This window comes from Ischnura elegans, chromosome X, assembly GCF_921293095.1.
Source record: "Ischnura elegans chromosome X, ioIscEleg1.1, whole genome shotgun sequence".
Lineage (NCBI taxonomy): Eukaryota > Metazoa > Arthropoda > Insecta > Odonata > Coenagrionidae > Ischnura > Ischnura elegans.
The window spans coordinates 57707297-57735180 of NC_060259.1; the positions used below are offsets into that span (position 1 = coordinate 57707297).

The window sequence follows — 27884 nt, forward strand, 5'->3', positions numbered from 1 at the left end:
AGATAGTTCTGTGCAGCTGATTCTATGAAGGGGACCCAACAGAGTTGAAATCACCCTTATAAACCAATCGTCCACCCACTCTCATTAGGATGATTCACCAATCACTTCAGATTCAGCAGGAATGTACCGAAACTAGCTTTGGAGCAAGTTATGAATGCCCCCTGTCGAATCAGCACCCACATTTTTCAATTTCAGTCCTAAGTAGAAAGCTTATCATGCAATTTTAACCTACTTCCTTTATAGGAAGACCTTTCTTGCCAAATTAACAATTACAAGTCCTTAAATTAATGCAACAGAATCCACAATTTCACCAAAGAATGTACATGGAGATAACACCTTCCACAATGTATCACATAAAACTAATCAATAAGAGTATACATATTTGATAATTAACTCTTGCTTAAAAGTATTATCAAGAATTGAATACAAAATGCTTGTACTACAGGGCTTACTTCACTGATAATTTCTTCAAAATAATGATGTTCAGCATTAAAAACCCAAAATCCATACACAATGTAAAACCAAAATGATCACAATACATACATAAGTAATACACGAATGATTAACATGTCATCACTCAGGACTCCGTATTGCATTCCAGTTTATCACATTCAAGTACAAGTACAGAGATAATTGAGACAATATGATATTAAACAGGAGATTCATCAGGTGAATCACTACAGAAATTGTATTGAAACAGTTGAACGAATATACAGAATCCCAGTGCCATGAGAGGAACTGATACACTACAACATATAAGTCTCCATAATAAGAACTACACCTTCAGCTTACCAGTCAGCAGTAAAAACAATCAATATCATGTTTTGGGGACACACATAGGTAAATACTCCACTCAATGGCATAAAAATTGTATGCACAATTAGATTCCCTATCAGCCCCTGAATCAACCAATCTCATTCATAAAGAGCACCAATTGTAAGAGGTACATTTACCCCTTTCACCCAATTAACAAACTGATAATAAATAAATTACTTACTTGCGTAATATCATCACATAAGGTCGACCGGAGCAATCGTGGAAAACCTAGGGTTATGTCAATACAGCACACTTTGGCTGTATTTTTAAAGCACTGCCATATAGTGCTGATCCCTTAAGGATAACACTGGGAAAGCACTGTGTGTATTCCTGTCATCCAAGTAAACCATATAGTTATGTCTACTATATAGAGGTATAATGTTTCTTTAGTAGTGAAGCAAATACTGTGCCATATTAAGTGAAATGAAAAAGCTATGAAATTAATTTCAATGGAATTAATAACAAAACTTCATGGAGTCTACGTAATACTGGATGTTGAACAAGCCAATGAACCTTCCCTTACCCTGGAACATCAACTCCCACCTCAAGAATTTTTTCAGGCCAACACCTCAATGCGCCTCTTTGCTAAAAGGTACTGAAAGACTTGAAAACATCAATAAAATTATATATTTTACCATTATTACTGATGGAAAATTCAAATTAATGAAATTACAGTGAGAGGGCACTTTGCAAAACACTAGAAGACAAATAGTAATTAGGTAGTAATGCAATGGCAACATTTGTTCAGCACTGACTATCTTTAATATAGCTGAGTGATAAATATCCTCAATATTCTAACAGAATTTAAAATGAATAAAGCAGTTAGGGCTCCCAGACAGTTTCTTACTTCATGAGAAATTGAATATCCTTACTGAGAAAGTTGCTCAAACAGTAAAGGAGATTAGGAAGACAGTTTTAAAAGATAGCACCAATCAATACCCAGGCTTCAATCTGCACATGAATTCTCATATGGTATCACAATATCTCCATTATAAAGATTTGATGAGTTGAAGGCAGAGTCAATCCTAGACTACATATCAGCATCCCATTCCCTCACAGTGGAGTCTTATACTCCCTTGCAGGGCAAAATGGTGGGATATTTGAAAGTACATACTTCCTCATAATATGATTTATGTACTCCATTTATTCTTCCTTTTGTCTTTACTGAACAATATCTGCATACTTTAAGGACTATTTACTTAGAGGCTGTAATGGGAGCACCTCCTTTACTCCCTTTCCCCGGGACCCTAAGCTGCCTCATAATCGTTAGCTAACACAAATAACCAACAACCTGACTGAGGGTTAATAGAAAGAATTCTCGTAAAGATATATTGCTGGATTCTGGTATGGGATCTGAAGCTAATACGGACACAGCACTCAGAGAGACGCAATTACACAAATTTCAATCAAAATATATGATTTGACCAGCAGGAACACAAAAAAATTAACCCATCAGTAAGATTCTCACTCTACTTACCAGAATTCTCATTGAAAACGTAATCACAATATGTAGAAAAATAAAATTTGAAGTTTTAGATCACTCTTATCAAGTCACATTCACTCATATCACAATGTCCCTTCCTCAGCTACACATAAGTAAGATGGTATTTCTTTAAAAGATGTGAGCAATGAAGGTATAACTACCTGCATAGCACAAAATATCTTCTAGATTTATAGAAAATATCTTAAATGTCTCGGATATCTCAAAAATCTTCTATATGCCTAGAATATATCTTCAATGTCTTGGATATTTTAAAAATCTACTAGATGTCTACCATATTTCTTTTTGAGTGGAGAATCTTTTTGTATATGTCCAGTGAAATTAGCCAAAAAGCACCCAAATCTTGAATAAAACTGTAACTGCTATGGTTTTTGGTGGATGGATGGATCAAGTAATTGTACGCACGTGCACTAAAAAAGCAAAGGCAACTCTTCTGGCAAATGTTTACAAAAGCCATTTAAAGTTACGGTAGCTTCTTTTTCAAATATCTGCTAAATGCCTAGAATATGTCTGCTCTATGAAATTATGGCTACTGCTTAGCCTTCAAAAATGCCACAATTTTAGATACCGAAAGTAATTTAACAAAACAATTATCAAAAAAAATTATGCATATTTCAAAAAAACCAAAAATATTTGTGGTGAAAGAGCAGGCATCAGACAATTTAATCAAAATTTATTATTATTTAATTAATCAAAATCGATAGGTAACTATGAACTGTCTCAGCTTAGTTACCATCAATAAACAAATCCATTTCAAAGGAATAAAAGGTATGTCAAAATTCTAGTCTCTTCTTTTCATAATTAATTCACAACTAATTTTTTTATACTATCGTAAAAAATATTGCCACAACCTTTTACGTATCACAGTTATGCACTCATTCATTTACAGCCCTGATGAAGGTGAAATAAGTTGGCAAAAACTTGCATTAAAAATTCTTCAAGGCCTATATTGCAAGACACTGAATCAACATTCATAGATAATGTTGTAGAAGCCTTTGAGAAATCTTTCTAGTAAGCGGCTTTGGAAACTTCAAATTTGGAATTGGAGGAGGAAGCCCCCTTTAGAAAGATATAAAGCCAGATAGGTTCCAATATTCAGGAAGATTCCCAAGAAGACAGCCTACCAACACCACCTCCTCCACCAGTAGGCTGTCAGTTGAAAATAAACTCTTGTTAAACCGAAAAATATTATACTTAAGTTATTTATCCTGAATTTTCACAATGGATCCAATTTGAATATGAATGTCTAGAAAATATCTTCTCAAAGATATCTTGTAGATATCAGAAAAGTGGACATTCAGATATCTACAAAATATCTAGAAGATATTACAAGATACTTTCTAGACATTAGCTGAAGACGTTCTAGATATTTTGTAGATGTTCTAGTAATATCTTCTTGATCTCTACAAAATATCTAGGATATATTACAAGATACTTTCTAGACATTAGCTGAAGACATTCTAGATATTTTGTAGATATCTAGAAGATATTTTGTGCTATTTGGGTACACAGTATACTGACCAGAATACTATAAAATAAGTCAATTAAGTTTCACAGATCCAAATTAACTCAGCACACATGAATACAGCATGAAATACCTGAATGTAAGTCCACCTCTAGCTACCAATAAGATCAGGAGCTCCTCACTTCCTTCAACGTTGCATTGAGGTTCGGAGTAAACCTCAAAAGTTTGGCATAATTCTTCAACAAAGATTTCCAGTAGCATTCAACATCTTTCATGCGTAAATGCTTCCATATAAAATCATACCCACGTTGAGCAATTTCCTGAGCTACTTCATCATTTGACATGGCGAATTCCAAGAGTTCTCTGAAATAAATAAAATGATAATATGCATATGAGCAGACAGCAATAAGAAATAAGAAAAACACATTGTTATCACCATTGTTTCTGAGTCATTTTTTTCTCTATGAATTTTATTGAAAAACCTTTTTCTGGCAATTTGGTTTACCAGAAAAATATTTAAAATCATTGATTTCTCCAAAATATTTCACTGACTCCAACTGCCATAATGCATGCCGATGAAGCACAGGTTGTTGAAGGTTATTTCCTTCATTCTCAAGCTGATATTTTAATTTACAAGCTCAGTGGGCATTGCAAAAAGAAATTATTCAACCTGTGCACTAAGCAAGCATGAGATCATAATTTAAAGCATAAACTCTTACGCCATGTTTTTAATGCACACCATAATTTTATTTTGAAGGTCTGATACGCAAATGTTTCTTCCAAAAGACATTTAAATATCCACTATCATTCAGCTAACAATATACTCAGAAATACTATTTTACATTCTCACCTTATCTCTTCCTTTGTTGCAGTGCTTTTGACAGGAATGTAATGAATCCAAGGAATCATTTGAAAATAAAAAAATTCATTCCATTCGTCACCAACATGGAATACTAAAGAACGGCAGAGGAAGAGATGCTTGAATCGAAAACTTGCGGCAACACCTCTGAAGTTGAACAAATAGCGGTAGTGACAGTGACTTTCCAGGGGAACTTCACTGGCAGGAGGAGCATACAGCGTATCCTAAAATCACAGGGAAAAAAATTACATACTGATACATCCAATCATGAATATTTACGACAACTACATATGTATAATGAAGGACCGAAGGTCATAAAATAGACCAGCATTTCATTAATGGGCAAGTTTGTATTTCACTGGAGGCATTTAGTGCATTGCTGTTCTAGTAAAGAGTAGCGGTGATTTAGTGTGCTAACATCAACAAACATAGTTTTCAGAGCACGATTTCCAAATCATGCATGCACAATTTTTTAATCTACCTATGGAACTGATCATCACCAAAACCCCTGCAAAATTTAACAGACATACATGCACCTCTACATTGAAAAGTTTACATATTGCTTGATTTCTAAATTTGCATGTATGTATATGCTTGATGCATTTTGCTTGAGTATGAAATGCAATTTTGCTCAAGGGCTTTTAATCCCTGTTGATTAATTGTTAATTTCTGCCCATAGTAAAAATGGTACCTTATCAGACTTCCATGCTTGATTTTTTGTGTACTGCGCATCCACCAAATCTGGTCTTTCTCTCGAAAGGAGTATTAAAGCATCTCTTTCTGAGCTTGTACGAGATCCACGAAAGAATGCTAACTTTTTCTTCTTTTCCCATGGCCAAATATCGGCTTCCTTTGCTATTTGCTTCCTATGCTTATCCCATCTACCTAATCCTTGAGGATAAAGACTAATTGCTGGTCCACCATCCCAGAAAGACCATGCTGGGTACATAATGTCATTGAATGCTGATGTCTGAAAAAAAAAGAATAAGCAAAACTATGCATGTATTAACATGAAGTATAATTAGCATAATTGAAATACATACAACTCACCTTGCTAAAAGAAAATACTGGCACTAGTTGATTATGATATGCTGACACTTGAGGCCAATCCCTTGTGTTTAAAATAAACTCCACGTCTGGAATGTGTTCGATCACTTTTAAAATGAAATATTCCACCCCACTGCATCTGGCTGGATACATACAATTTGGTTCTCTATAAAGTTTGTGGTTGATGATTTGATACTTGGTCCCTCTAGAAAGAAAAATCATGACTTGAAGAAAGCAATTGGCTTATGGTACAAAAATAAATGAATTAACTGCAAACTCCATCCCTAGATTTATCCCTTAAAAAAATCTGACAGCAAATTATAATTTGACCCACAGAAACCAGAAACCCACCCGTACAACCATCTACACACATAGTAACTCATTCGCTCACCCAATCCACAAATTTGCGGCTTTCCATTCCATGATAAAGAGAGACTTAAACATTCCTCAGAACACTTCAGCCTTCCATAAAGAATTAAAATGCACCAAAGATATAGGAATGGTAAGAGAATGGTTTCCAAACTTCATTGATTGACCACATTTGAAAAAGCATAAATTTAAATCATAAGTAACCTATTAAACCACACACAAAAAAGACCAATCGACAAGATAGATCAAGTTTTCTTTCTATCTTGCCTTCACAAAAGTTTCATACACAGTATTGAATGCAGTTAACACTAACATTGTGCACACTAATGACTATGAACTCAAAAAACTGTTAGGAAACATAAAAGATAAAATAGCTGTACAGGAAAAGTATGGTATATTACAAATCAACCCATTATTACGTTCCCGAAAACCAACATAGAAAATTGATTTGTCCCAGTGACGAAGTGCCAAAAATGCTGCAATTATTGGAGTTTATCACTTTGTTTCATGATTGAGCCTGTAGAGCTCACCTTCCCTGTGCAAACAAATTAAACTAGAAAGCAAACCAACAGATACCTGGGAGCGTTTCAAAAATTATTTCATACTTCAAGTACTTGGGACAAAGTCATTCGAAAGTACACATTATAAAATTCTTATTCTATCTAAATTTCTGAAAACACTCAGAGAAAATCTCTGACAGCACAGACATTTGATTACAATTTTTTTCCACGATGCGAGCAGTCGGTACAATTTTACTGGAAGCGGTAATCTAGTGCAATTTTTCCAATTTCCATTTAAAAAATCTTCATTCCAGTCCATCAATAATAAAACTGCTGATATTACCATGGTATCTAAATGATACCAATGCATTGAAGAGACAGATAAAAATAATTAACTTAAAAATCAGGCCACTGATAAGCTCATTTCAATTTGGTACATGAAGAGCATACCATAGAATGGACACCAGCAGATGCAGACTTCTACAAAAGATGGAACACAGACCCCAGAACTGAAGTTGCATTGTACGCATTCCACTAGATACAGAGAAGCCAATTATATTGAGTACAAGGATGCACCATCAGAAGGCATTCAATTAATATGGAAAAATACACGGATATATTGAGGCCTAAAAGTCTAGGCCAAAGTTTGTGCTTGTTATTATGAGACACATCACATCAAATCAACTAGTAAAGCATTCATGATCATTCATTACATGGTTGATGCCATAATAACATAATAAATTCAAAACAAGTGTATGATGTTTATTTTTCATACCTCTATACTCAAAGCACAATGTATGCAACAAACATAACCACTTTGATTGAATTTATAAGGCATAACTTAAGTGAATGGCTACCCAATCAGATGTATGAAGTCTTACATGAAATGTTTGTGAAACAAAACTGAAGAGAAGCACTTTAGCATAGCTTTGCTTGGCAAGAAATCCAGAGGCAGAGCAAGGGCACCATGCCTGGGCAGTGGTGAGAGCTTGTTAAAGCAGGGCACCAAACTGATTAGCGATGCAACAAGGGAGCAGGACCAAGAGCTCGCCTTGAAAGCAATTTGTGAATTTTATTTAATTTGAATTTGTTTAATTTTGAATAAAGTGGCAAATATTAGTTGAAATTTCTACTAAGAGCACTCCACTATTAACTAATCCAATAAGCTGTTATGAGATACATTTATATTTGAAAACCACAACCACTAACTACCCACCCTTTAAATCGAAGCATGCACTATACAGCTTCATCCTTACATGAAGTTAATTTGAACAACTCATGCTCTGCTTCATGCTGCTCCTTGCATGTTTAGTTTGAGATTTATATTGTTGTAGCAACCAGCATATCATTCTTCACCAACAAAACTTCAGAGGTTTTTCATGAAAATTCAATGATGCTTCCCTAGATGCAGATGTCAAAAACCCCTGAGGAATAGGTACTAGGTTAAGCAAGTCCACATCCAAGAGAGCTTTACATGTGATGTTTTTCATCTTCTTTTACCCAAATTAAAATAAACCCTGACAGGAAAACTGCAAAAGAGTGAAACATCATGCCAGAATCAGCAAAGCAGGTTATTGATGCGTGAAATGGGTATATGTACATTGAAATCTGTTCACGAAAGCAACATTCCTTGCAGGGGGAGATGTTCCTCCAAACAGAGAGTGGTTTTCCAAAATATAATATTCCTCGTAAAAAACAATTACATAGGTAAAAATTAATTGATTGAGAAGTTAACTAAAATATGAATTTTGACTAAGGGTTGAAATTTTGAAATTAGGGGAGAGTGTCTCCTCGACAACAGATATATTTTATGTTTAAGTGACAAGGATACTTTTTTCACATGAACTCAGTTCAGTCCATAATGTATTTTATTTCCATTGAACGTTGCCTGACAACTGGAATGGCAATAAATACTTTTCCAAAAGTTTTAAGGATAATTTTCTGAAGCATAAAGGCATTCCCTTCCTCAATGTGTGGCAGCGAGGTAAAGTCCTCGCCTGCCAAATCAAATGTTGCGGGTTGGAGTCCCACTTGGGTAAGTCACCCTTATCCAGGTCATGGATGTTTGTGGGCGTTTCATAGTTTTAAATAATTTAAAATGCCGATAAAAACGCCAAATAGTGCTGTTTTTGGTGGTGTGGTAATAAATTAAAAAAATTTAAAAATAAATGAAATACTGAGTACAGCTGTATTCTTTCAGGGTGTCGGGCTAATGAAAGCAGAAAAATTCATGCATAATTCCTGGTTCTCCAGGAAAATTTTACCAAATTCCAGGTTAATCGGGATTAATGGGATAACTAAACACTCAAAATTACTTCAATATGTACTTGAACTTATATTATATTTATGTATTTACAAGGAATAGGTTAGTTAACATATTATATTTCAAATTTAAATTTATTCAATGTCAAGATGTTGCTACGGCCTCATACATAGAAGCTGACGTCACCTGGCATTCTATTCTTCATGCTTTTGAATCTTACTTGAATCTAGAGTGCTAGACATTTTGATTCTGCTGTCTTGTCTGACAGTGCACGTTTCAATCCGGCTGTAACTATCTACATACTACGCTAGTGCACTTAAAATTATGACAAACAGTTGACAAAAATGACACACAGGCCATAAAATGGGTGTTGAACTGGAAAAATTACATGTGAAATGAATTTTATATAGAAGATTTTGAAATTCCAGGTTGGAGCAAAAATTCATGAATAATTAATAATAATTAATTCCAGGGACTAAAAATTCAAGCACAACTCCTGATTTTCCCGGTCTCTGGACACCCTGTCTTTTCACCATAATCCCCACTCTTAGCTAGCCACAAACTGAATGGTGATGGGGCTCTGGTAAAATGAAGACAAGTCGGAAAGGTCCAATGAGAGGCACCTGTTACATCATGAATGAAACAACACGTAAAAAGCAGTTGAGCTCTGATACCAACATTATCTGAGAGTTCACACAAAAAAAATTAATGCCAACACAGGAAGGAGCCGGTACAACATCAAAATAAATACAATCTCATTCATGATAAGGAGAAAGCAAGGAGTAGCAGTAAATAAATATTTTAAGGCTGAAGTTTACATTGGGGTATGATTTCTTGCCCCCAGAATAATGCAGGATTACGAATAACAAGGTAACAGAGAGAGGAAGGAAACATCAAATGAAACTAAGGTATACACTCAAATTCCTAGAACATTTTATTGAATTTGAATGATGACGCAAAAATTGCAAGAGATGAAATTGACTCCATCTTAAGAGGAAACTTCATGAAAATGAAGGATGAAGAAATTTCCTTGAAAAATGTTGACTCACTTAATGAAATAAACAAGGAAACTTTATAAGATATCCATAAGTTCCATCAATCCTTAATAACTGTGCAATGCAATGATTATTCTTCTCAGTCCAGATGAGAATACCAACATGGAGACAAAAATAGTAGTTAGGTTAAAGGGTCAATAAGATTGTACAGTAAATCAATGTATTTAATGTATGCTATGTACTGGCATTTTAATAATCTAGCAACACACCATTGGCCACCTGGAACTAATATTTGAGCTCCCTCCAATCCATGATGACCAAGCAAGACTAATTCCTCAACAAAATTTGAGCATCTAGTCCAAGAAACAAAGTTTTCCTTAAACGACAAATTTACACTCTTTCCCTGTATTAGATGTATAAGTGCCAATTAGATGTAAGTCCTTTTCACCATATTATAAACAGGGCTTCATTTCAGCATTTACCTATTTCTGCGAATGGCATGAATGCGCCTTATATTATTGGAGTGCAGAATGGACACACACCCTCCTATCATTTGAGAATGATTGAACCCCTAGGGTCCATCTAGAAATATGTATACCATAGAAGGTAAAAGAGTCGAATACCTGTCAATGACAGACTCAATCATTTCCTTAGTGATTCCACTTTCGAATGGTTTCAAATCCTGAATGATCACGCTCTCATACAAGGAGCAATTTTTAGCAGGCCTGGGGGTGTAACCACTTAAAGCATCAGCAATACTTTTTAAGTATTTCCGATATCTAGGCCCTGAAAACAAAGAGGTTAGAAACTGCACTTGAACAACGACTTTATGCGTAGAATTACAACAAGAATCGATGCAACAATACGCATAAAAACAATTCACGAAGTAGCAATTATAGATAGATGAATTTATCATCCGTTGTTGCATGAGCTTCAAGTAGTGTATTCATAGTGCAACAAGGTTTTAAGAGAAGCAACACATACGTACCACTAACTAAGTGGGACTTAACATCACCGTTTGCATCACTCGCGCACGTACTGTCTTCTTCGTGCCAGCATGATTGTTCCAAATTCACTCCGGACAGCAACAACAATACGGTTACCAACGCCTTCAACATAGCTACATACAATTCGGATCAACTATATAAGAATTTCCAAGTAACTTATGATCATCAACCTAATATTTTCAATAGATTCAGGTCAGTAAGGCTAAATGGCTCAAGATGTACGAAAACACATGGAATGCAAAACCACGATCCTCCCTCGCAATATTCACAACTTCAACAGAAGGACGCAACCCGGACTAATTTGACCCTAGTCATGAACGAAAAAATAACTATAAACATGAGCTCAAGCACCAAAAACAACCCATAACTTCGGAATGACTTGAAGTACAGTTTAAGAATTTTTGAACCACCCATTTAATAAACAGTTGCATGATGCAAGGCGTAAAAACATTTTACCATCGTTAACACGGAGGCAATTTCAAACATTATTTTGTATGTATTTAAATGATTTATTAAACATAACCTATCAACTGATTGATTTAATTAATTTGTTCCGGGGGTAATTAATTGAATTAATTATAATATACTTCCCAAAGTAAGATCGTCACAAGGTAACCTTTGGTTTGCCTATTACATTGAACATATTCATATCATGATGATACATCGTATCATACACGACGACTGGCATTTCAAGATGAAGCCCTCTCCAATCTGGCTCGATGCTTATTTCAAATTAATATAGTTTTCATACTAATTTGAAAATGGAGACGACCTTTTGAGATCTGAACAGTACGTTTTCGAATGGCACACACACACATTTGGCACACATTCTCAGAGTACCTATATGCACTTCCACACTTAAGGACAGTTTAAAAATACCTTCAGCTGAATCTGCATAATTATGTTTCATTGATTTCATGTCATCAGTCTATTTTCAGCAACTCTACGTATCTCGAAAGTTTCCTTGGTCTTTGGGAAGAACAGAAAATATCTGCAATGAAAAGTACTGCAGGTGGATAAAATTAGCACCTTCTGACTGATGAAACAAAGAATGAACTGTCGAGTTTATCATATTTTAAGATAATGAATCGCTAACGCTTACTGCCACTGTATTGCAAATTTTCTATCTAGCAATCGCCATGGCGATACCTAGGCACTCAAATCCTCATCCAGTCCGATACACAGGGCAGGATTTACCGTAAGGCAAAATAGGCACGTGCCTAGGGGAGTCGAAGTCCAAGAGGCGGCAAGTTCAAGGGCGGCAGTTCATTCAGTTACAGCAGTACGTATTGTTTTTATTTTTTAAGTTACTCTTGTTTTTTGTTGTATGAATTAGGGCTAAACATTATTTTTGGAAAGGGTATTCATAAAGTGTTTTAGTTGCATGAAAGTTAAACTGTTTCATATATGCAGTTTTACTCCAAGCTGTTTGTCTTTGTTTTCCCTGTGTAAAAATTCAAGCATAAACTTATGCTGTCATCCATATATCTGTTAATTCCTTTTTTCCGAACCTTACCTCATGCGACTGGCTATCCGTTATCATAAAAATCGGGGAGGTGGGGGGCTCAAGTGAGTTGGGAGAGGGGTAAAAAGATCTGGCCCTGCCGATACGGTCTTTTTTCCGCATGAAATGTCTTGCAATACCAGAGCACCAATAAAATAAATTATTCCGTCATATTTCCTGATGCAATAACCCATTTGAATGAGTAATTCCTTCTACGTCGTTTTTAGCTTGTCCCACTAGTACACTGCTGGCAACTTTCCTGGGAGACAGTGGATACTTCCAGCAGCTTATACTGATGCCGGAAAGGGATTAACGAAAATGTTAATATGATCAAGTCAATAAGAATGCCATTTAATTGTTACGGTTTACCTAATTGATATGTCCATATTTCGAAAGAAGTTTCTTGGAAAGGTAGCACTGACTATTTGGCATATGACATGAAGAAATTTATGACAACCGCTTCCTTTAGTAATCACCTAAACGCCTTGATAACTACTTTCCTGGCGTACATGTGAATGTTACTAGTTTGAACGAATTTGCAGAACGAATATTCATAAAATTCTCTCAAGTGGATAGCAATGCGCTTAGTTGCTGTCACTTGTCAGAATGCAGCGCCGGCGACTGTGATATTCCAATACTGGTAGTTCGGGCTGTGGAGAAGAAAGGGCAAGGAGAGGGACGACGTGGCGTCACTGCCAGATACTTTTGGTGGAAGAATAGAAGCAAGCAATCGGTAAAATTGTGACATTACTCTGTTTGCAGCTGCTGCCAACATCCATAGTGTACATCAAATATGGGGCTAACCATATCTACAGTAATTACTCGCCTATTCGGCAAAAAACAAATGAGGATATTGATGGGTGAGTGATGGAAGTTATTATTATATTTCTGTTAATTTTCCTGCATTCTGTGAAAATATTTCTATACTGAGGATTCAATATTCAGTTGTAGTATATGTTTTGTTCCTGCCACGTTTTTCCTGGGTCATACTATGGTAAACGCTTCTGTTTACATTTTGCATTTGTCAGTTGCAATGTCGATGAAGATTTTCTTCCACCAGAATAGGACTTTATTTAGCATATCTTCGTACATAATTTACTCCATCGAGTTTAAAAATTGTTCCAGTTGGAGAAATTTTACTTATTACGTGTAGGTTCGCGTACTTTCTCGCAGTATGGTGAATCATGTTGACACGTAGATGTGTTACGTCTGTGTTTCTCGTTGTATTAGAAGTTAAGTCGACTTATATGGGTTGTAATAATTAATTAATGTTATTTGTTTATTTATCTCGGTTAATTTTTTCGGGCTAAGGTGTTCTCTTTAATCCTGGCTTTCCGAGTTTCATTTCCCATTAGTTTTATTGGTTATGGTTCTAGTTTTTCTTTTGCCATTTGTTTTTTATTTACAGTTTTAATTTTTCTTGCCTGTTGTCGCCGGCAAGATGTAAGGAACTTTTGATTTCTAGGTAGATTCTGATGGTCTTATGCAGTCACTTCAGGCTAAGAATCAGAAAGTAGTTTGCTACCAATTGCATGTTTGAATAGTTTTCACGAATTAAGCGAGTCATTTCATAAAATCCTGTGATTCTTCTTTCGCTCATTCCATGTTTTAAGTTGCATGGTTGTTAATTACATGAGTTGTATTATTTTTTCTAGTGGGACTTGATTCAGCCGGCAAAACGACAATTTTATATAAGCTAAAACTTGGAGAGGTTGTAGCTACCATTCCAACCATCGGTAAGATTACATCTTTCTTTATCCTTATTCTCTTTTATATTTTTGGCCAGCTATGTATACTGACAACGTATTTGAAGTTATTCAGCTTTCTGTACTAAGTGTACTTATTCTGATACAAATATATCAGGTTTTGTTAATTGATGTTTCATGTCTGTCACAAAAAACTAGCTCTGAGGAGACAGTCCGTTCGCCCGTGTGGAAAAATCTAATTGCCACTGGGGTTTAGTTGTAATAAAGTTAAAATGCTTAAGGTCTTGAAAAGTATTGGAATGATTGAAGATGTATTGGCTCATCATTATGATTGGCTAAAAATAATACACTAGCATTAAAATTAGGTGTGATATTGCTTCCAAGAAGGAAGTGGTTTACCAACAGGAAGTTAAGCCTATTCCCTTAAACAGTTTGGTGGATGCTTATAGGCAGATTTGATGGAAAGCAATTTAAAAATACTTTTAAAATTGTATGAGTAAACTTAGGGGATAGATTGTCTGGAGAATTTGTCAGTGTTTTCCACTACACACTACAATTCAATATATCTCAGCATTATTGAAAATATGCTAACATACATACATGTTAAGTTTAACAACTCTGTAAAACCCTATCTATTTACAATTACTTGTTAGAGCCATCCTTTTTATTATGGAGCAGTTAAAAAGAATGACCCCTCTTTTTGGGTGATAAGGCAAGTTACAAAAGGCATTCTCTGCAAGACATTGGAATGAAAATATTTTCATTGATTTTCTGTGTGCAGTTTGAATTTCTTTTAACTAATGAAGGAATTGCCTCTTCTCCCCTTCCAATACCAGTGGTTTAAATGGACCTACAGAAGAACGTAGACTACATTCATACTTATACTTATGTCATAACCTTAAAACCCTAGTGACTTTCTGTACCAAAACACTTATTTTCTGGGAAATTTTAGGTGTACGTTTCAAGTTGCCGGGAACCCATGGTTAAGTTTAAAATGGAAGCAATCTGGTGTCAGTTTGACTTGCTGTTTGCTGTCCCACTTCCCTTGATTAAAGCATTCACATAGGCTAAGTAAAACTTGATTTGTTTAAGTCTGTGCACGTTATTTTCCCTATAAGTCTGAGATGCTTAGTTCGGCATCATTCACTTCTTTTGAGGAAAGATACATCAGTAAATTTGTTAATTACGTTATAGGTTAACTTGTGACATAGTGTTGAGTCCATTTTGGTTGAGAGTTAGTAGCTTCAATTTACCAGGCATATATACTAAGGCCAAAAATTGGTCCACTAATACGCCGGGAGCTTTCTGAGCTCCACAGTTATTTTACCCAAAATATTGTGGTGAACAGGATATTCTAAATCATTATTAAAGATTGGGTGGACAGTGAATTGGATATTTAAGCCTTGGATTTGAGATTTTATGACTGGTTCTGTGTGTTCAATTTACTCTTAGCAAAGAATTGAAAATGCAATTTGAGATTCAGCACAAGCCAGACTGACATTGGAAATTCATATGGAATTATTTCTTGTACATTGCTATAAGAAATAATCGGATGAAAATCAGCATTGGATAAGATAAGTAACCGAATTCAAATTCATTCAAATTTTGGATGCAAGCTGTCTCTATGTTACTAATGTTGGTGTTTAATTGATTAGAAATGTAAATGCCTATTTTGTTATGTGTTGCTGTCTCCTGCCAATTTTGCAAATGTTTCCTCATTGCTTATCATTTGCCCCATTAGGTTTCAATGTGGAAACAGTGGAGTATAAGAACATATGCTTCACTGTTTGGGATGTTGGTGGTCAGCACAGAATTAGATCGCTTTGGAGGCATTACTTCCAAAATACTCAAGGACTTATATTTGTTGTGGATTCTAATGATCGTGAGAGAGTCGGAGAAGCTGAGGTTGAATTGAACAACATGGTATGTGTTATTAATCTATGACTTTCACTGTCATTGTGAAGTGGTTATAATCAGTTTTTTTATTTTCATCCAAATTTACATCATTGCTCCAAATCTTCTGGACGGGGAACATAATCAGTCCTGGTAATAAGTATGGGAAGGTAATCAAAATCCTGGGAATCTCCATAGCTGTTAATTAATGCAGAGATAATAGGTGTCCCATTAATTTGTTGTTGTTGATTGAATTAATCCTCATGTAATGGTATCTGTAGTAGTGACAAAGCTATTAAGTTATCCAACACAAGGTATTGGGGTTCGGTAATAAAGCCTTGTGTGACTAATAAAGGTGTGTATCCTGTCATTGCCAAGTCAACTGTAGGTTAAAAATGTGGGCTGAAATTAGCCAATCATAGAATCATGACAATGACCATGCAAGGCATATGGAATAAAAAGTAAAGTTTATCTTGTGTTTAGCATATTTTAAGTTAGTATATCTTTAACCATAATTAATTTCCTTTCCCCATTTAATAGGAATGGTAAGTGCATGAACATAATATTTTTTATTTTAATTCTGCATACTTCCTTGGTGCCTGTATACTAGCTTTTACTCTTTTATCAGCCACTCTTCAGCAATCAGATTTTCCTTTGCACTATAAAATTCACTATCCATTACAGTTGAAGGTAAAATTCGAAGCTGTTTGGACTTAGGTTTAGATATTGGTAACTTGCAAACAAAATTCTCCGGTGTGAAAGTCCAATCATAGTTCTTGATCTTGAGAGTTCTATTTTTTGTAGATGTAGTTTCCTACAAAGCATATCCATTGCTTGCTCAGCTATAAAATCCCTTCAGTTATTGGCGGAAAGGTTTGTGGAGCACACTTTTAATCAGCTGACCATATGAAATCTTGTTTCAGACTCTTACCATGGCTATGAAATGGTAAAGGATGATAATGGAGAAATAGAAAGTCAAAATGAGTCAGCTCATAGTAATTACATTAGATTTACTGGCAAGCTAGCATTACTATATAAAGCCATTGAAATGCGTTTGGCTCCAATGACTAGTGTACGTCTCCAGACCCAGTATGATGATCAATCATAAGATAACTAAAGTCACAAGGATTTGTAAGTTTCCAGAGCTAAGGAAGTGAAGCTTAGCAGGAAAATTTTTAAGGCAACCTGAACAAATTAATACTTTGGGTTTTGCATTGGTGGAAAAGAAACTGTTTAAATATCAGAAAGAGAATAATATTGGCAGGATGGTGCATATTATGAACATAAAAATTGATGATAGGAACTTAGGTGTGACTGATAACAAAAGTTTGAATGTTGTGGCCCTTGAGGAAGGAAGCTATGAATGGAGTCTAGGTATTTGATGTGTGGGTTTGGTGGTGAATGATCTGAGGAAAGTAACTAGGAAGCACTTGATGTTGTAGATGAGGATATTATAACTTTAGGATTCAATTAGGATGGAGATAGGATGAAGGTTTGGATAGGCTTCTTGCTTTAGGCGAGGGATGCCAATATCTACTATTGTTTGTGTTGCCTAGTATTTTTTTAATAGTTAAAGTAAAAATCTATTCATTATTTAAGTGAATAATTGATGATTTAGAAAAGATTTGCTACCTCTTTCTTGGTTTTAGCTGACAGATGAGAAATTATTATAAAGTTTTGTCTTTCAGCTTATGGCAGATGAACTTGCAGATGCTGCATTATTAGTTTTTGCTAACAAGCAGGATCTTCCAAACGCCATGACTGCTTCTGAACTCACTGATAGACTGGGATTAAATCAACTACGAAACCGGCGGGTATGTAAATTTTGTTATTCTGTTGATATTATTTTTTACCTTAGTTTTTTTCAATCTCATTATGATGAATACTTTGATTTAATTCATCAATGCGTATTGTACATTTAGCAGTACAGTTGAATAAAATGAAGTAGTTAAAGCTGCACTCTTTGGTGGGAAAGTTTCATAATTGGCATGGATAAAATTCAAGGGAAATGAAATTAACTGAAATTTAGATGCTCTCTTTGGCTCATTGGAGCTCAGCGGTTTTGTTGTTCCAAACCATGATACGGTTGATATTATTTGTTATTAGCCTGAATAACATGTAAAAAATTGGAATGAATCAAATCAGTGTCGTAACTATGGGGGGAATGAGGGGGATAGATGCCCCCTAAAGCCTCAGAGAAATAAAAATAATATTCAAAACTATTGTCTAGTTTGGACATATAGTAAATTTTAACATTACATTTTAATGAAGCCCAAATTTTAAGTGTCAAAATTATGTAAAATGTATTTGCAGGCGTGTCATTTTTTCCAAATTTTCCCCAGAAGGGGGGGGGGAGAGGTAGCCCTTCCCCATCTCTCCCAAAGCATATTCCTAGTTACGCCACTGAATCAAATCAATCCAATACTTTCCGTGATGGCAGTGATATATCTGTACTGCTGTTTTCTATTTACTCCTTGGGGAAAGACATGCTATATTTTTCTCCTGGCATGGGGTTGCTTTCTGCTACCAAATATTGCAGTTTTAGCAAGCCCTTATCTATTTTCCAGTCCCTTGTGTGTTAAAAACAAAAACTATGAAAGTTGGTGACATCATCAGAGCTCAGGCTGAGTGACCAATTTTCTTGCCTTATGTATGGAATGTTGCATAGCACCCAAGGTCATTGCATGGGTGGCCAGTTCTGTCAGAAAGTCTCTTCAATTTGGCAACAAAGAAGGGGGCTCTTTTACAAATTTTCTTTTACTGTTGATTGTGATTGTTGATAATTATGAGGCCTTTTTTGGGACATTGACCCTTTCCTAAATAAGTTGATGACGTCATCAACTCATGCTGAGCATTACTCTGCTTCTTAGCTATTCCTCAGCCTTTGGATTGCATGGTCCTTGAGAGGTTTGTTGGTGTCTTCACTTTTTTGAGTCATTACTTTCCATCAGTGAAAGGTTCTGACTGATTCAGTTAATGAACCAAAACTCTGATGATATTGGCAACTCATGGCTGCCAACTTTGGCATTTTCCAATTTTACATGGGGCATGTTTGACGCATGTGATTGCATGAACACATGCAAAAATGCATGAGTGCAAGATGGCAAAATATCCTGTGTTTTAATTTTGTCCATGCATTCATGCTATTGCATGCCAGACTGAGAAAAAAATGCAGTTCTGAGTTTTGCAAATGCATTTCCCATGTAAAACAGCCTTTAAGCTTACGAGGAAATAGCTATGTGAGGAAGATTTGTCTGTCATTATCTTTCCCTTTCCTCTAAATTATTCTTTTAGTGAACAGTGATTTTGGTTTTGAGTGAATGATCCATGTCAACAGTACTTCCTTATGTATGATTGTCTCCAGAGCAAAATTTGCCATAGGAACAGCCTGTTGGTGCACTGTTGTGTAATATAGGCCTTATTTTGAATGACCTGTGCACCAGTTTAGTGTGCTTGAACATTAACGCGTTGCGTACAGATGGTGAGAATTCTCGTCATTTTTTTCCCGAACGTTCCACATGGATGACGAAGATTCTCGTCATTTAGGCACGTCAACCTAAACAATTTTAAAGCGTACAATACATATTCGTTAGTACGTTTTCAGTTGTTGTTCGTTATTCATAATGAATTGATGCATCATAATGTTTGATTGGGTAAAGTTATATTCTAAACATAAGCTTTTTAACCATGTTTAAACCAAAGGCATATTTCCAATCTCAACACCTCCACTCAGAATCGACGTTTCTAAGAATTTAAATACCCCGGTACGCAACGTGTTAATAATTATGATATTGCTTTGATTGCTATTTTATTTCCTCCTTATCTTGACCTCGTTTTGATTGCTATTTCTTCTTTTTTCCTGCAGTGGTACATCCAAGCTACGTGTGCTACTGAAGAGCGTGGACTGTATGAAGGTTTGGACTGGTTATCGAATGAACTTGCCAAAAAGTAATAATCAATAAGTTAGACTATCGAAACAAAGGCTTCTTCAACGTTGAGAATGAACAATTATAAGGAAGCCTTAAAAGGGAAAGTGATTTAAAGCCAGTGATACAAGTGAATGATTGGCATGAAGTTATTTTGGATTGACAGATACTGGAAGAAGTTAGTTAATCTTATTTCTTTGTGGTGTCGTTTTCATCCTCTAATAATGCTGCACAACCTTCTCTTTGAAGAGAATGCTAGGTCGATGTTCTTCCAGTGGACTGTTATTAATATATGACATGAATGCAGTGGTATCTTTTTTTGGTTACACATGCCCAGATATTGTGGTATCCTAACTTTAAAATGTGTGAGTGATAACAGATTGGTTTGGGAGAGATATGTCTTGAAATTCACTTGAGTTTTGTGACTTGCAGATACACATATTTATCGCTTTATCTCAGCTATAATAGGGTATGCCATTGTTTATTATTTCCTCTATAATCATTTCAGAATCTAATTCACCAAAAAGGTATATTTGTAAAATGTTTTATAAAAATGCAGTCAATTTCAGTTTATACTAACTGCATTTCTCTTTTTGGGTGCTAATTGCTCTGAAATGTTGTATTCTTCCTCAATGAAAATCGACTATTCATAATATGGAAACATCTAAGTTCACAATCTTTATTGTTGTGGTTTAAAACACATTCCCAATGAATATGTTCCGCTGGGAGAAGAAACTTGTTTAATGTGGCTTTTATGAAGTTGTTAGTCAGAATTTTATCATTATTTATAAAAGTTGTGTTATTATCCCTTTGAATGCTCTAGATTGCATCCTCAAATTTCCCCATTGCAGTTTCCACAACTACGTGAGCATTTGGTGCCCTGAGATTTTCTCATGAACCCTAAAAAGCGATTAGGGAAGTGCCTCTGTGACCGTTTTTCATGGAACATACTCCCCATGAAAATAGCTCATCAAGAAGGTTGTTCCTGAGTGCAGATAATAGGAGAGCAGTGTCTTTTTCTACTTGTACGTTTTAATAAGATGTGTTTTTATGGGATGTATCAACCAATTACACCTTTGTCCTCTTGTGGTAAAAATGTATGGCATTGGGATTATCTAAGTTCATTTGAGCTTCCTCGGTGAGGCAGTTCCTCAGGTTGATTGTTTTTACGGTCTTGATGTTTTAGAAAATTCCATGAGCTGCCTCTTTTTTTACCCTGTCTCTTCCGTATGGCATTTTTTGTTGAAAAATTTTGGCTGCCTTTGATGTTGGTTGTAGATGACTGGCAACAAGACATCTGGTATGGGCAACCACTTGAAGTAAGAATGAGTGGTTCCACTTGCGTCGTAACCTTGCCTTCAATGCTGATTCCAAACAGTTGGTGTTAATCCAATAACATGAGTCTTGTACTTGGGGCCACTTACGTAGAGTCTGTTTTCATTTGAATAGGAAGTTTTCCATGAACTTGTCTAATCAACAGCCACTGATATTGGAGCTACTGGTGAACAATTTAGCTCGGAAGAGGAACTCTGTGCTTATCTTATTGAGCATGAGTGTGAAGAGAATTGGTTGCTCAAAAAGAGGAAGCATTATGTATCTTTCTGATGTATCAGTTTGAGCCTGTTGCTTTTGGAAATACCGTTTAATATACTTTTCTAATGTATTGCAATGGAAATAGAAATCATTTTCAAGTATTAGAGATGCCTGAGTGAAAAATTCAAAGAAACATTATACCAAATGATATAACTTTGTTGTACCCATATGTGGTCACCTGATCTTGTTGGAATAAAAGATGATTTTCAATCATATTAATGTGATATTGCATCAGTGGTTGAGAATTTGTATTCCAAGTGACACCAGATGTTTTGAGAATAAAGCAATCACGTTTAAGAGGGTGCTATTGATTCATAGAAATATTTTTAACAATTTTTTATAGATCAGTTGCTGATTTCAAGGTATAATAGATTTTAAAGAATTCCTTTGATAAAGAAAAGGAAATTAATTGGACTCCTGAAAGAGGTTGCGTGCATTTATTTGGCAGCGGTGAATGTCAGAAATGCAATTATACACAACAAAAGTACAGCTTCTGCTAGATTGAAAGTGTTCAAGTTTAATTTTGAATGTAATTGGTAGAAAGAATAACAATATTCATGAGAGGAAATAGTGTTATGGACTGAACAAGGTTTTCAGATTTTCAGACCTGCTGTATGCATTATTCCATCAAGTTAAAAACAAGAGAATACATTACGAAATATTTTTTTATAAAGCACACATTGAGAATAAATGGATCGCACTTCACTCATTGCTGTACTGAGGGCATTTTTGAAAATCAATTAAAATGCACTTGGCCACAATAATGAAGCTTCAATAGGACGGTCTGTTGCCTCCCCTGTGTCATGCAAATTGAAAGACAAGATTTAGTTTTTTATGCATTTTGGAGCACAGTTTCTAATGCAACTGCAGAAAGTTGAGAAGCTATTATTCCCCTATATCTCCCACCATTTATAATGGCACTTGGCTATTGAGAAATTATTATGCCATCATCATCATAGGTAACTGAGAATTTCAGAGAGTTCTTTGCCTACTACAGCAATAAGTTATGAATTAAATGGGAATACTGCTGGCTAATGTTGAATATTACAGTTGCCCTTGGAAACCCAGCTCAATGCATGCCATGGTTTAAAATCCAGTGTTTATGTTTGTGATTGGCTGTCGATGGCTCATATTTTGTTAAGGAGTCTTCATTCAAGTTTCTGGTGACAGCAGAGGTATCTGGCCAAAGTGCTGTCACAAGACTCTACATCACACCCATTTAAAAAATTGGAATGTTGAGAGGAAAAAAAGTTTAATACCCTATTCTAGGGGCCAGCATAAGACTCGATGACTGTAGCAGATAAATGGTGATGTTTATCAAACATATTTTCTACATCTACAACTTCAGCTACTCCTCATAGGCATCAGTGCCAATGGATATATATATGTTCCTTTTTAACTGTTGGAATACATCAAACTGTGGTATCAGTGCAGGGCTGTTCTTAATATAACAGGCTTTCTATATTCTCTGATGCAGGTTGCTCAATTGCAATAGAAACTTCAAATCTTAGATGCACCATATTTAGTGCTTGTCAGGAGAGTTGTGCTGTCTCTCTCCTTTGATTTTTATTTAAAATTACAAATACTACCTTCAATGAACGGATTACTTATGAGCGTGTGGAAAATTAGATGGGAATAATTAATAGTGAGACAATTTTCATGGCCATTTTTACCTAAGTAAGAGACACCCTGACACACATACCTTATGCTTTGGAATCCAAAACCATGTATTTCCTTGAATATGTTTGCTCTTATTAACATGGTAATACGGAAAGAAAGTGCAACTAGTTAATACAACTAAGAACCTCCATTCAATGATCTCCCATGTAAGTGGTAATTACAGTGAAACCTCGATATAACGACACCCCACGGTGCACTAATAAACACTCGCTATAGCGAATTGTCGCTTTACCGGAGGTGGAGCAAATAATAGCCAATATATACCTGTTGCGAACAGATAAACAGGAACAGGAGTGGTGCGGCGACAGATAAACATCTATCCGATAAACGTAAGCATAAATCCAGAAGAAAGGCGATGTTTTTTTGCATCACTAAATTTCCTTACTCAAATAACGACCAACTATTCAAACAATTTATAAGCGCCGCACTGAATAAAAATCATACAAAGCATTGTTTTGTCATCATTATATTTATCAAACGACAGTTTACCACATAAATTTGAGACTGAGCACTCCATTAACTTCATTTCTAACAGATCGCTAGCAATTACAGAGGTTAAGGAGTCTTCATGAAAGTCTTCCGGCGGTGAAACCCTCGCTATGGCGAGAGCCAACGCCGAAAGGGTCTCGTAAAAACGAATTTTTTAACACGCTTATTATAGGGTCAATCGACGGCGCATCGGCTATCTCTCGTAATAGCGGGGGTGTCGCTATAGCCCGTACTCGCTTTAACGAGGTTCCACTGTACTTTGAAGAGCTCAATATTTTCTTTTAGGTAGCAAAAATGTTTCCTCCTTGTGCAGTCATGACAGTTTTGCTGTTATCGAGAGGAGATGAAAGAATTTCCTTATGCTGTAAATAAACTGAGAAAATCCTGGACCACCAGATGCACCTTACTATGGCCGTCATAAAGAATGCTTGAATTAACTTTCTTCCAGGGGGCAAAATTTATTTTAGAAGAGCTTCCAAACTTCTTCAAGATAATCCCCTGCACATATAACATTAACCCAAACCCTTAAATGTTTAACTTTTAGTCAAAAAATTATACCATGTGGCAATATAGGATAAATGCATTACCCACTAAAAACAATTTTACTTATCAAGCAAGGATTTTGAAATCTTCACAGCTTCCACATTCCACTTCTCTACCAGTTCATTTGCCTTCTAAGAGAGACATCTCATGTAATTTTGCTCCTCTCTCTGAACAGACTCCTCTAACCCTATTATTCTTGCAGAAGTTGATTTTTCATTTTACTGCTTGTCTTGAAGGCTAGTTTGATTAATAAAATGGATCCAATCTAGTAATTAACATCTACCAACTTCCATTGCAAGAATTTGTCAGCCCCACCTGAGGTATGTATATATGTATCATCATCATCACTGGTCAACAATCCTAGGATTGGTTTGATGCAGCTCTCCACTCAGTTCTCCTATCAGCTAATCTTTTCACACCTACGTATTTCTTCTCTTATGTATATATATCCAATCAAAAATAAATAGAATAAGAGCTGAAATTGGACGGTATAGAACGTCATTTCAATCATCAACCATGGAAACTGCTGGGAACTAGCAGAGATGTGATGTGGAAGGTATGGAAATTATACAGAACATAACATGCTGTAGTTCTTTCATGTACTCATAAGTTCCAGATCACAAAATTCAGTTTGCTTCAGATCTGACCTATCATTAGATATCTATACATACATTTCAAAGAATGAATGTTAATCATGTTTTTCTCATCATAAATACCATGAAGGTAATAATTTAAATTCCTCAAACACCAGCTTATTGTAATTAACTCTCTAATAGTGCATCCTGTGTTTTTCGTGCATTAGGAAACCATCTTCTGTTTTTAAGTGATTATCTCAGGCTCATTGTTATTGTTCTCTGTACCCCATCAGTAGAGATCCGTAAAATTCGCAAGACAGGATAACATGAAGTCAGTAAATAAAAATGAAATTTTGCTTTTTTTGCAAATTTTAGGTGAATTAGCGAAAAAAATCAATCTAATGAGTCCTAAACTATTGCAGCCTAAGCCTTCATTGTTTAACGCTGCTGATGCTCATCTGATTTATCTCCATACGCTTCCAAGGTTAATTGGCTTGTTTTGTCTCGCACGTATTGCATTTGTGTAATATCATGCACTGTAGTAATGTCTCTGCCGGAATTTGGCATTAAATTAATTACGGCCTCTCTCTCTTCGCCTAACATTTATCAATCCTGAAATTCTCGGAAATATCTAGAATGACGCACTTTCTCTCCTGAAGAATTAGAAATTCTGAATCAATAAAGTGCTGAAAGGAATTTAACGAGGCCGCGAAATAGTGGAAATATAAGCTCACGCACCCGGCACGCGTCAGTGCAGAGCAGTAATTCCGGAGACTCACCACAACACAGTGGACAGTGTTATTGGATAAATTGTACCAGGAAAACCTGAAGTGCAGGTTTAACTTAACAATTTTGTAGATTTAAACACGGCCGTTGGCTGATGTGTGCTTCTTCCAATGCCTTTCTTGACCGATTGGCAACAGCTGTAATCAATACTAAGTGATTTTGTTGAATCTAGCTGCTACCTACCTTCCCGTGGCACCTGGGTGAGGGGTATCAAAAGGGAGAAATAATGAAATGTGTATCTAAAAATAATAAAACACCTAGAAATGTGCAAAAATTGTAACATTATAATAGCACCGCCAAGATTTTCTATGACACCAAAATCACAGTCTTAAAACGAATTTTTGCAAAAAAATAAAATCACTTTCACGGACCTCTACCCATGAGGCATGTCCCATCCTAAAGCCAATATATTAAATGCTGATTTGGTACCTTTTGAAATGAATGATTGCAGTTACATTCACTTTTTAAAGGAAGATGGCACATGTCTTCTGATCCAAACCAAACTCTACTCAAATAAAATATTTTTTTACCAGATAAGCAAGAAAAAATAAGGATCTTGTGGGTTAACTGAGGACTTTTCTAGACTGTGTGGTAATGAGGATTAAATATTTTATAATATTTGCTTTACCACTGTAATAATATTATTCATTATATGAATATTATAATAATAATATTCATATAATAATAAAATTCATATGTAATACCAAGCAGATAGTATTTCATTGGCCTTCAAATAGAGGGGAGAGACAACTGATTTCTGTATCAGGAAAACAGTTTGGCAGCACAGACCTTCACTCCCATTACATATAGCAAACTCCTGATTTCCTCAACCATGGCACTAGCATGGTATATATTTCTTCTACCTTTCTAACAGCACCACACAGTTGACCGCACATTCCATGAAGAATACCCAAGAACCTTATACATTTTTATGTAATTCCTGAGATGTACCAGTTCAAGTTTTCTCATCATTTCACCAATGTGATAAAAACTACTCTCAGCATTCAAGACAATGATCCCATTCATAACTGTAAAGAACAGTGACACAACTAAATATACTTACACTTGATATTTACAGAAATCCATGAAAACTGTAAAAGATGTATAGTTCCAAACAAATCCAATATGGTAATCCTGGAAAACAATTATTGCTCAAAAGATACCACAAAAGCAATGAAAAATACCTTAAATTTCCACAGTTAATATTTACCATTTTTAAAATGCCCAAGGTGACTAAATGAGTGATGCGATTCCTTGACTCCATCAAATTTATTAAGGCATACACAAAAAAATTGTCCTTTAACATAAAGTGAGGGAGTTACTTAAAATTTGTGATTGAGTAAAAGTTGATGAGTTTGGAAAGAGCATTCTCCATAACAAAAATTAAAATTTTAAGATTTACAAAAAATGAAAATATAATATTTTAAGGACATGACTAAAACATTTGATATTCATAATATCTATCATCCTGCGATAAATTTATAGATTTCATCAGAAGAAACTATATGTATATGTAATTTGGAAACTAATTTAAGATCCCCAATTTACTTCAATAGCCCAATGATCATCCCAATTTTCTTTGTTTATTACCCAATTGTTAATTTTACCAGAAATATGCAGAGTGGATAGACAGCTGCTTTTTCTTGTGCCATGATAATAAGTCACATATACTCCATGGATAGAACCATTGCACACACTTATGCTTTATATGAGCAAAATTCTCTCCTTGATCAACCTCCTAGTCTTCCTTAAATATGAAGGTCATCAACATCTGAGTATCTATTCAACACCATATCAAACTACAAAAATAATTAATTATATGACCACCCATATTTGGGACATTTTTTCATTAGGTTAGATTTATCACTGAAATTGCAATGTTTGTTCTTACTGTTTGCTGAAATATGCAAATAGCCAATTGTTGCAATTATTGTTCATCTTGCACTGGTTAGGGTGATCACATATTGTTCAAAGCAGCAATTACACAATTATTTGCAAGTAGCCAATGCTGATGCATACCTCCTGAGATCACGACTTACACTGAAATTAAGATATTTATGTATGCAATGTATCCCAAAGGTGCATGCTTATGGACTTCTAGCAAATCTCATGAATTGAGCCAGGGGTGTTTCAGACACTCTGCAGCAGTTGCCCTCTCTTTTGGGTCATAAGCTAACATTGGTAAGAGGAAATCAGTGAATGACCTCGCCTCTTTATGGTCCCAGTCATACTTTTCAGTCAATACTTCGTACAATCCCCAGGATTTCAACTGCGATATTCTTCTTAATTCACCTGTCGAGGTGAATAAAAATTGAATTAGTAAAAACATTTGATTCCAGTATTACAAAAAAACTTGAGAATATTAAA

General features: G+C 35.4%; 3 protein-coding genes across 7 annotated transcripts in view; 1 reads left to right on the forward strand and 2 right to left on the reverse strand.

Moving 5' to 3' along the window:
* Window positions 1-3713: 3713 nt before the first annotated feature.
* On the reverse strand, window positions 3714-11259 carry LOC124170836 (O-glucosyltransferase rumi homolog). 2 transcript variants are annotated; one of them, XM_046549825.1, is made up of 6 exons: window positions 10804-11259; window positions 10439-10601; window positions 5692-5893; window positions 5333-5611; window positions 4633-4865; window positions 3714-4145 (listed from the first exon to the last, which is right to left on the reverse strand). In XM_046549825.1, exons 1-6 carry the CDS (start codon window positions 10931-10933, stop codon window positions 3950-3952), a joined length of 1203 nt encoding a protein of 400 aa, XP_046405781.1. In that variant the 5' UTR covers window positions 10934-11259; the 3' UTR covers window positions 3714-3949. The 2 variants fall into 2 exon arrangements, with proteins under 2 accessions (XP_046405781.1, XP_046405782.1); XM_046549826.1 differs by lacking the exon at window positions 10804-11259 and adding an exon at window positions 7774-7981 and having other exon boundaries at window positions 10439-10522.
* A 1596-nt stretch (window positions 11260-12855) lies between these two features.
* On the forward strand, window positions 12856-21741 carry LOC124170742 (ADP-ribosylation factor 2). The gene is made up of 5 exons (XM_046549663.1): window positions 12856-13186; window positions 13982-14062; window positions 15774-15955; window positions 17614-17739; window positions 19791-21741. The coding sequence occupies exons 1-5, from the start codon at window positions 13120-13122 to the stop codon at window positions 19875-19877; spliced, it is 543 nt and encodes a 180-aa protein (XP_046405619.1). The 5' UTR covers window positions 12856-13119; the 3' UTR covers window positions 19878-21741.
* A 5030-nt stretch (window positions 21742-26771) lies between these two features.
* The window catches only part of LOC124171529 (SRSF protein kinase 3-like), a 245609-nt gene continuing 244496 nt past the window's right edge, over window positions 26772-27884 (reverse strand). For all 4 annotated transcript variants that reach the window (XM_046550706.1, XM_046550705.1, XM_046550703.1 and 1 more), the window contains one exon: window positions 26772-27809. In XM_046550706.1, the coding sequence (XP_046406662.1) occupies window positions 27625-27809 (185 nt within the window). In that variant the 3' untranslated portion in view covers window positions 26772-27624. The remainder of the gene's footprint in view (window positions 27810-27884) is intronic.

Coding starts and splice junctions, on each gene's coding strand:
- LOC124170742 (XM_046549663.1), top strand. CDS start 13,120: ATGGGGCTAACCATATCTACAGTAATTACTCGCCTATTCGGCAAAAAA. Junction 14,063..15,773: donor AGCTACCATTCCAACCATCG/GTAAGATTACAT, acceptor TTGCCCCATTAG/GTTTCAATGTGGAAACAGTG. Junction 15,956..17,613: donor AGGTTGAATTGAACAACATG/GTATGTGTTATT, acceptor TTTGTCTTTCAG/CTTATGGCAGATGAACTTGC.
- LOC124170836 (XM_046549825.1), bottom strand. CDS start 10,933: ATGTTGAAGGCGTTGGTAACCGTATTGTTGTTGCTGTCCGGAGTGAAT. Junction 5,612..5,691: donor CAGTATTTTCTTTTAGCAAG/GTGAGTTGTATG, acceptor TTTTTTTTTCAG/ACATCAGCATTCAATGACAT. Junction 4,146..4,632: donor GCAACAAAGGAAGAGATAAG/GTGAGAATGTAA, acceptor TATTTATTTCAG/AGAACTCTTGGAATTCGCCA.